Source organism: Echinops telfairi, unplaced genomic scaffold (genome assembly GCF_000313985.2).
Source record: "Echinops telfairi isolate 266 unplaced genomic scaffold, ASM31398v2 ScPeMD7_7463;HRSCAF=8501, whole genome shotgun sequence".
Taxonomy (NCBI): domain Eukaryota; kingdom Metazoa; phylum Chordata; class Mammalia; order Afrosoricida; family Tenrecidae; genus Echinops; species Echinops telfairi.
In genome coordinates, this window is record NW_022111363.1 from 9,160,541 (window position 1) to 9,169,730 (window position 9,190).

Genomic DNA, 9,190 nt, shown 5'->3' on the forward strand with positions numbered 1-9,190 from the left:
ATGAGATTCTTCCTCTCCGCTCACAGGAGCCCAGCCCCCAGGAGTTGTTGGTCATTTCTGGTGAAATACTGAGGGCCAGTCTTTCAGTCTGCAATGGAAGACAGTCTCGGGGCCTCTGCTCACCCTCTGTGAGCTCTCGCCTGCCTCAGGGTCTCGGGGTCTGACGACAATCACTTGTAGGGAGGGAGGGTCTGCGTTAGCCTGTTTTCACTTTGGCTGTGGGAGTGGAATCAGGCCTTTGGAAAGAGCCCTCTTTTCTCCTGAGCCCCTTGTCCTCTTAGGTGTGAAGACTGTTGGAGCTCTTGCTTGTCTAGTCCCCGGCTACAGAGTAAAGGGTATAGAACCTGACGAAGCCCCGGGACTTCAAAGAATATGCTTAGCTCTTCTGTGGCCAAGGTTACTGAGGCATCTCGTCTACAAATAAGTTCAGCCCGTTTTCTCCGGAGTGAGGAGTGTGTGTGTGTGTGTGTGTTTAGGGTAGGTGGGGGTGGAGATGCAGATGGCAGCAGAGGGCACCAATTAAACCCCCGTTCACATGAACTGAACCACAGACTGAACCACAACAGGATTGCGTGGCACCCAGAACACTGTTCGCTTTGCTCATTCAAACGCTGGCCACCCTTTGCGGATTATCTCTTACGGACAACTTGCAACTCGTGTATACCTATTTGTCACTTGTGTGAATCAAAAGGTACGATTATGCTCCTCAAGCAGGAAGTTTTCCCAGTTCTTCCAATTCAAGAACATTAACAATGGTACCCAGAAGTCAGAAGTCGGGCTGGCCCTTAGGCAATCTGGGGTTTACAGTTATTCGAAAATTAATTCTCTTTCCTGAACGAAGCTCTGAGATGGAGATGTCAAACCAACAGCAAAGAGCGAAATTGAACGGGAGCATGTATGCGGTTTACCTTCTAGGCCCTTTGCAGCTCGTTCTGGGGCTTCTTCTGGCAATCCACCTGGCCTTTCTAGAGATGCTGAGATGGGGATTCTTTTTGCCAATCAAAAAGAGCATGGTGACGGTGTAAGATAGACCCCCAAGTCATCTTAAGCAATGCTCTTCCAAAGCAGGCCTTTGGAATGGGTCTATCTTTTTCTCCTCAGCCTTTTTTTTTTAAAGGTGTGAAGGATTTCCTTGTGCTAGTGGCCCAAGACCTCTTACCCTCCTAGTCACTTGGCTTCAGATTGGGGGGGGGGGGAGGTATAGAACTCGCAACTAGGAACCTGACTGGTCCCCAAGCCTTTCCAGACAACACCTAGCTTCCTGCGGCCAAGGCCACTAAAGGAGTCTGGTCTGAGAATCTTTTCAGCCCCAGTTTGCTCAGAAGTGATGCCTGTGTGTGTGTGCATTTGGGGGTGGGGGTGGGGGGTGGAATGCAAATGACAGCCAAGAGTACCAATTAAATAGCAACAAAGGAACCCTGACAGAGCAAACCACAAAAATACCAATTCCCTTCTCCCGGGTGTCGTGAAAACCCCAACAGGTTAATTGATCAATTATCTTTGTTTCATCATCCTATAAAGAAAATTATGACCACGAAGGTATGGCTTGTGGCTATGAGGTTGATCCAAGCTGAGGAAGTTATGATAGAAATAACTGCTATCACCAACAATGAGCTCGGCTCCTGCTTCCGAGGCCACAAGGGGGGTTTGTGCATGTCGTGGACATTATTTCATGGACGCTGGGTTCATCGTTAAGAAGTACGAGGCTCGTGGGATGTTTCAGCCTTTGCACTGGTAACTCTAGGGGAATGGGTGGCTTCCATAGCCAGCAGGGGTCCAAGGGGCCCATTCCCACAGGATCTGGGCTGACACGCACCACTGCCTCCCTCTTCCTTCCCTGCCTGCTAACTCTCTAACCTGGTGTGACCACCAGTGCAAAGCACCCTGAGGGATAAAGGGACTGAGAGCATTGGCCCTGGAGAGAAGTCTATGTCCACCTGCCAGAGCCCGCTGCAATCCAGACACACAAGCTGTAAAAAAACAAGGGAGGGAGTGGAAGGGGTGGTTAGTGATGCTTTCAATCTACGGAGGAAGAGTGGTGTTAAAGAGTTTAGTTCATCAGAATCAGCATTTCCTAGTACGAGTCAGTGTCAGTAGCTAAAGAAAGAAGACCATTATGAGTGGGTGGGGAGGGTCCATGCTCAGACATGCAGCATGTGCACGTGCACAGAAGGGGCATGGCGGGACAGGGGCATCTCCTTACATACATGCTGGTGGGCAGCAGTCCCATTAATACAGAATCCTCAGGAGCTCAGGGACCCAACCATGGACCTGTGGCATCCGGAAGGGAGCTGAGCCCTACCACGATATAATGCCACGACTGGGGCCAGGGACTTGTGTAGCGGATGCATCTGGAGCTCACCGTAGGGAGCTTCTCTCATCATCGGAGGGCAGGTGTCTGGCTCAGGGGACTCAAGAACCAAGCGGCTCAAAACAGGGTCTGGGCTCAGTGCTTGTGGGAACCTCCCTTTCTTTGCCGAGTGACCCTCCTTCCCTCAGAGTTGCTGGAACATCTAGCATGTGCTGAGCACTTCCCAAGAGCAGAGGAAATATTGGATTTCATCATCAGCTTGGGGGGGGCGGGTGTTACAACCTCCTGCTGGTAGAAGCTTAGACTCCCATGCGGTCAGAGCCGAACTGTGCCCAGTCAGACTTCCAGTGCCAGCATTTTTGGAAGCAGATTGCCAGACGTTTCTTCCGAGGTGCCCCTGGGTGGACCTGAACCCTCCAGCCATTCGGTCAACAGCGAGACGCCACTGTTGGCACTCCCCAGGCAACTCTAAGTCCTTTCAGAGACCCAGAGAGAGGAGGCAGTAGGTGCCTGGAACTGAGCTCTAGGTCTCTCTCCCACAGACAGACAGCTCTGGTGTGCTCTGATCTCACCATCCTCTTAAATTCCATTCTGAAAGGCCATTTCCCTCCCACCCCCGCGCCCAATAGTCAAATGCTCTGTCCTCAGCCATGGACAAGCACGGAGACCCTCAGGCACAGCTGGGAACATGGTTTGATGAGGGGTCATCATGGCTTTGGAATCCTATGAGGCTCGTCGTGGGGTTTTAGGACCCGCGATAGGTTTTCATGACAGTCCACCATGACGGCGTGTTTCTAGGGTAACTGTAGGAAACATTTCAAACACTTTTTGCCCCGTGTACCATTTCTAGAAGCATCTCTCCTCAGAGGCGTGAGGCAGTTTCTGCCCTGCTAGCTGTGTGCTTGGCTTTGATCCGAAGGATGGCCCATCGGCAATGACAAAGCTTATCTTAACAAAGAAGCGAAGGGGTGTCAACCCCATCTCTGCCCCCCATTCATGAGGCGCCACCGTCCTCGGGTGGGCTCTATCTCGAAACAGCCCTATAGGGCAGGGCACCGTTTCCGAGGCTGTAACTCTGCAGGAGTAGGCAGCTTCGTCAGTCTCTCATTGGACATCTGATGGGTTTGAACTGTCAACCTTGCACCACCAGGGATCCTTGGAAACCTCATAAGGGTTCCCATTTTCTTTGCCCTAAGACTCATAGCTTAAGATAGCAGTTTAAAAGGTGGGCCATAGTTCTTAAGAGCCGACAGATGCATCTGCTGGTCCCTTGCTTTGGGAAGATTCCCACGTTGTTACCCAAGATGTAGATATCAAATATAATTTACTTTCGGGAAAGGAGGGCAATTGGCACCCCAGTCCTGAGCCCAGGGGTCTGGTTGTAAATGGGACTGCACGGGGTTGGGGGGGGGCGGGGAGAGGGCAACGTCTGCACGCAGCCAGCGATGGTGACGGGCGTGGGGGGTGGGGAGGGGCCAGCAGGCAGGGGGTGCACACCACGTTCACACACATGGGGCGCAGAGAACAAAAGGACAGGAGGGGGGCAGAGCACACATGTGAGACGAGCCGCGGATGGTTTTGCTCATGTGGATGTCGCCCAATCAGTTCTCAGAGGAGGGAGGCCAAACAGGGGACCCCCTGCATGCACCGCACACCGGGAGGTTACTGGTGTTAGTTTCAATGCAGCCCGTCCGTCTCCTCGGCTGAGACTTGGCTACCAACTACCAGTCCTAAGAGATGGGGACAGGGGCCGATGCCCGGGGCGAGTTGATTTCTCTGGGGGAGGACGCCAGCTGAGGCTTCCTCATCTCTGTACTTGGCAGACGAGGTATGTTGGAACAAGGTTGTGACAGTCACAATACGAACTAATTATTTTGTCACTGCTCTGCGCTTCATTAGACTGTAATTTTATTTCTTTTGCTGCAAAGGTCAATCACACGCTTCTTGATTACACAGAGATCCCCAGTCCGGTAACTGCTAAGTGACATTTGCCCTGGGTTTTGGGGGGCATTTTTTGCCTTCCTCCCCCTCCTTCTGCCTAGGGGAGGGTCACTCCTGAAAAATGACCCTTGGGCAGCCATGGCCAAGCTCCTCCTTCAGTCTCTTTATTCCAGACAGCTCTCCAGCTGCGTGAGTTTGGGGAAGGTGTCTCATTGGTTTTGAGCAAATTCAGCCTTTGCTATCGTTCAATCGCTCGCTGTGGCTTCCGGTTGTCCTCAACAGACACCATGATCAGTGGCGTGGGACTCCGGTTAGAGCGACCCTGGTTTGTAGAGGGCTGGACACAAGTCAGTAACAAGGCTATAGAGCTAATTTACAAGAAACCTGCTTTCTGGGGCAAGGATTCTTATGACGAGTCTGGAAAAAAAAAAATCAGGGTTTGCAAACTATGCGTTAACAGAATTGGTCTTACGGAAGATCAGCGTCTGTCTGAGTGTTTTGGATTCAAAGTATCGAACCTGAGGCTTCCCTGGGATCAAATTGTCCTGCGAAGACCGCAGGGAATGAAGGGGCTGCCTGTGAAGCTGGCAGAAGCAGGCCTCAAGTGGCTCCCTTGGGACATTTGAGACGGGAAGGACCCAACGGGCCGGGCGGGGTCCCAGATTTATTTCACTAATCAGAACAAAGAATTTTACCTTCTGTTCACCAGCGTGGACGACATCATCAGCACCATGCAAGCCACATGACAAAGTCACATGATACGCACGCACATGATTGGTTGAAAGGAAAGTGGAGGAGGTCACATGGAAAATACAAAAAAATTAAAAACGGATGTGAACAATGGGCAGGGAGCAACATCAACAACCAAATCACAGACTGGATAAAAGGAGAAATCAAAATTAAATTAGCAGCATATACGAGGGAACACGGGGAGGACAGTGCAACTGCCTGGAAAGAGAAGAAGAATAAATCTTAAAGAGCATTTGGTTAACCACACCAGTAAGCGTTAGCTACAGCTGCAACACTGCATATTAATACCACATCAAGGGTGGGGAGGGGAGGGGGGCAGGTAGACATTGTTGGTTTTGTTTTGTTTGGGGAAACGGGGAGGTATTTCTGCTGGCACTCCGAGTCAATCCGGGAGCTGTGAAAGGAAGGGGGACGGAATAAGTTAATATTCGCTGCTTCCAGAAACCGCTCCACATCCTTGGAAACCGGGGCAACAGAACAGCGCATGGGCCATCGAGAGAAAGTCCCAGGATTGTATACAGTGCACACTGTTCCCTGGAAGAACAAAAGACCACATTACAGTCAAAAAAGAAAGCGGGTGGGGTGGGGAAGCATGTTGTGTTTCCTTTGGCGCAATGGGGAGAGCGAACAGGAGCTGAGTGATGCTTGGCGGGCAGGGGGCCCTGACAGTCGGCCTGACCATCTCTCCTTCCTTCTTGACCCCTCCCCCACGTGATCCCTGGCCCGAGAACACAGCAAGCAGAGACGCAGGAAAGAGCTTTCCTTCTGGAGACCGAGGCAGCGGCTCTGTCCACAGGGAGCAGCAGAAATGGTGGCCCTGGGCCACCGAGCTGAGGGTCTGACATCGCTAAATAGATAGACGCAAGGTGAATTCGCCCTTTGACTTGCACCTGTGCTGATGGGGCAGAGGTTGCCGATTTACAAAGCAAACCAACAGTGGTCCTTGTTTGGTTTGATCCGTACATCCCCATGAGCCGTCGACTGATTACATGCTCACGTGCTACCTGGGGACGCTGCCACGCCGCGCTGAAAGGCCTTGAGGCTGCTCCCCTCTCTTCCAAGGCCAGGGGACAGTATGGCGGTGACCGTGTGAAGCGAAGGAGAAGGGTGAAAGACAGAGGTGAAGATACCTTTCTGTCCAAAGATCACCCCTGTTTGGAAATGATCCAAGAGGCAAGCTTGAGCCAAGTGAACCTGGGCGCGGGGAGTTAATGAGCGAGGTGCTTTACACTGTGAGACAGGACACAGGCCATGGAAGGTTCCTAACAGGCTTGCCCTGCATGCACTACGTAAAATTGAGCATTCTCTGTTGTTTTTCATTGGAAAAATTTTATTACTACTTTATCATCATAAACTGACAAACCAACCAAGCCATCAAACCTCAAGTAAAAACAGAGCAATAGAAACAAAAACCCACATGCACACACACCAACATAAGCAAAAAACTGGAGCTCTGACTTCTTTTCAAGCTTATTGATTGATTAATGATAGAGGCTCATGGCTACTCTGTTATTCATTCCGCTGCCGTTCTTGTGCGCTGGTGTTTGCCTGCCTGTTGAAGACAGAGCAAGTCACATCCAGATTGCTACTCAGTTGGGACTGACTCTCCCTTATCTAAGGAACCCTGTCTAGGAAGTATTGGGCTACTAATCGCAAGGTCGCTGGTTCAAACCCACCAGCTGTTCCTTGGGAGAAAGATGAGGCTAATTGCTCCCATAAAGATTGATGGTCTTAGAAATCCTATATGAGACATAAATGGCTTGATGGCAGTGGATTTTCTTTTTTTGGTTGCTTTATCTGAGAAAGGCTGATAGTGTCATGGTTCAAGTGTGTGGGTGCTAGCCACAAGGTTGGCAGCACGAGCCCACCAGCCACTCCTTGGGAGAAGGTGGAGGGAGGCTGTCTGCTTCAGTAAAGATCACAGCCTTGGAAATGCCCCGGGGCAGGCGGTTCCCCGGACTGCAAGGTCACTAAGATTCAGATTCAACTCTCTGACTGCGGCCTCTTCAGTTTTCTTTCACCTCAGCAGTGACCAGGACCAACGACTTGGGTCAAGGGTTCATTTAAAAAACAAAACAATCCAGACTCAAATGTTCTTCTCTTCTGGGGCCACAACTAGGGCTCTTTATTTGTGGGAGGCAAGGCCTGAAACTTTAAACACGAACGACATTTCAGGAGAAGAAACGTCTAATTCCCTTTTAAGAAGGAAAAACAAACAAAAACAAACCTGGGTCTGACCTGGGGTCTCCCTGCCAAAGGAGACCCAGCCCCCAACGGAGCACCCCCTTGATGAGACAAGCTGTGCAAACGCACCCCGCAGCCTGCTTCTGTGTGCCCCCACGAGGGAGCCACTCTGCTCGTCTCAATGTGAGGGGGAAATCCCCACAAAATGTACAATCCTGTCCTCAGAACTGAACCCCTGTGAGCACACCCTGCCCCCACCCCCTTCGTCTCTGGCTCTGTTCTACTGACCAAATGAAACTTCAGAAGCATCAGGAAATTTACACACACACACACACCCCACCACCATCACCACCAAGAAGGCCGGCCAGGACCTAGGGTCGGCAGCAGCCAAAGCAATTGTTTCATGCCACACACAAACCCCAACAGCTGGCTCTTTCCCCTTGTTCCAGTGGTGTGTCAGAAACCTCGGCCCGAGGCGTGTGAACTGCATTTGGCTTCTCTGCTCTCTGCCTGCGAGCTCTGGCTACTGCCCAGTGGGATGCATGCCTATTAGGTACCCAGAAAGAGGGTAAAATCTACAGCGCCCAGGGAGCTTTGGTGATGCAATGCTGTAAGCGCACACAGGCACAGGCACACACACGTGCATGCGCGTGTGCTCGGCCACGTGACGTATCAGTAACTTGTCAGTAAGCACACATGCTCAGTCTGTTAGAGTTACGATGATGGAGTCAGTGGGCCTGGCTCTAGGCTCAGGTGGGGAAATGGAGTCAGTTCCCAGGCGACAGGCCGTGCCTGGGCCTGGCTGGCCAGCCTTGGCTTTTCTAGCCAGCATCCAGGCCTGATGGAGGAGGCAGCACGTCTCCTTCCTGCCTGTGCTCTGGTCCTGGCGAGACAAAGGAGCTCAAAGCAGCTCTCTCTTTTGCATTCTCCCTTCCACCCAAGCAGCCACAGCCCTCTACTTCTCCCCCTGTCCTCTGTCTTGTGGCTATTTCTGCCCTAGCCTGTGTGCCTGCGTGTGTGTGGCCACGTGTGTTGTACAGAAGAGGGAGAGCCAAAGCCGGCAGGCAGCGTGATGCCGTTTCTCCTTCTCCATTTTCCCCCCGATCCATTTCTATTTTTAACTCCAGAGTCAATTTGGAATTTACTCGCGTGTCGGGTTTCCTTCAAAGAACCACCCTGGCCCTCTGAATGGTGCCTGGCGCTCTCTCTTGGCCAAGGAGGCAGCATGCTTACGGTTACACACCAGGCCCGGAGCCTTCATGCATTTGTGAGTGTCGCTTTGAACAAAAGGGAGAACCGGGGCATGTCTGTGACCAGCAGCCGGCTCTGCACCCAACAGCCAGCAGCATCCTGGCCCCAGCGCTATACTCACTGGGTGCTTCTGCGGTTGTCAGGGCAGGTAGAGGCCAGGTTGCTATGGAAACATGAAGGGCAGAAAGGGCACAGAGAGTTGAAGGGAGAGTAGAAATAAATGAAATTCATTAAATTTATACAGAGCTGTGGCTCTTTGTGGTTTTTACTAAAGGCGTCATCAGAAAGAGAAGACAAGGGATGCGGGAGGAAGATACAAGGGGGCTTCTTGAAGTTCATGAAGAAAAATTCCACTGTCTTCTAACCCCCCCCCTTTTCCACGAACTTTTTGAACCCCCCTGGTCTTCTCTCATTCGTTCCCTCCTTTGCTTTGTCAGTGCTCTAGTCTCTGTTTTAAAGAGATAGGATGAGTGATTGTGCTGGCAAATTACTCTCACACAGCAAGATGTAGCATAACCCTCATTTCTTGTTACTGAGAATTAGGGCCACAGCACGCTGGGAACTGTGCGTGGTTGTCTTTTATCTTTAATCTTTAATTTTCACAAACACCTGCAAGGTGGGTGGGGCTTACTCCCCATTTTAGAGGAGAAATCTGTGGTTTGGGAGGGTGAGTGGCTGATACAAGGCCAGGGGACGCTATGTAGGATGCTATGTATGGCCAGGCGGGGATGTGAACGCAGTTCTATCTGCTTC

At 51.5% G+C, this 9,190-nt stretch overlaps 1 protein-coding gene across 1 annotated transcript in view; it reads right to left on the minus strand.

The window, feature by feature from the left end:
• Window positions 1–9,190, minus strand: part of NCAM1 (neural cell adhesion molecule 1) — a 71,911-nt gene that overhangs the window by 22,981 nt on the left and 39,740 nt on the right. The window contains exon 14 of the mRNA XM_045283582.1: window positions 4,948–4,950. Coding sequence (XP_045139517.1) covers window positions 4,948–4,950 — 3 coding nt within the window. The remainder of the gene's footprint in view (window positions 1–4,947; window positions 4,951–9,190) is intronic.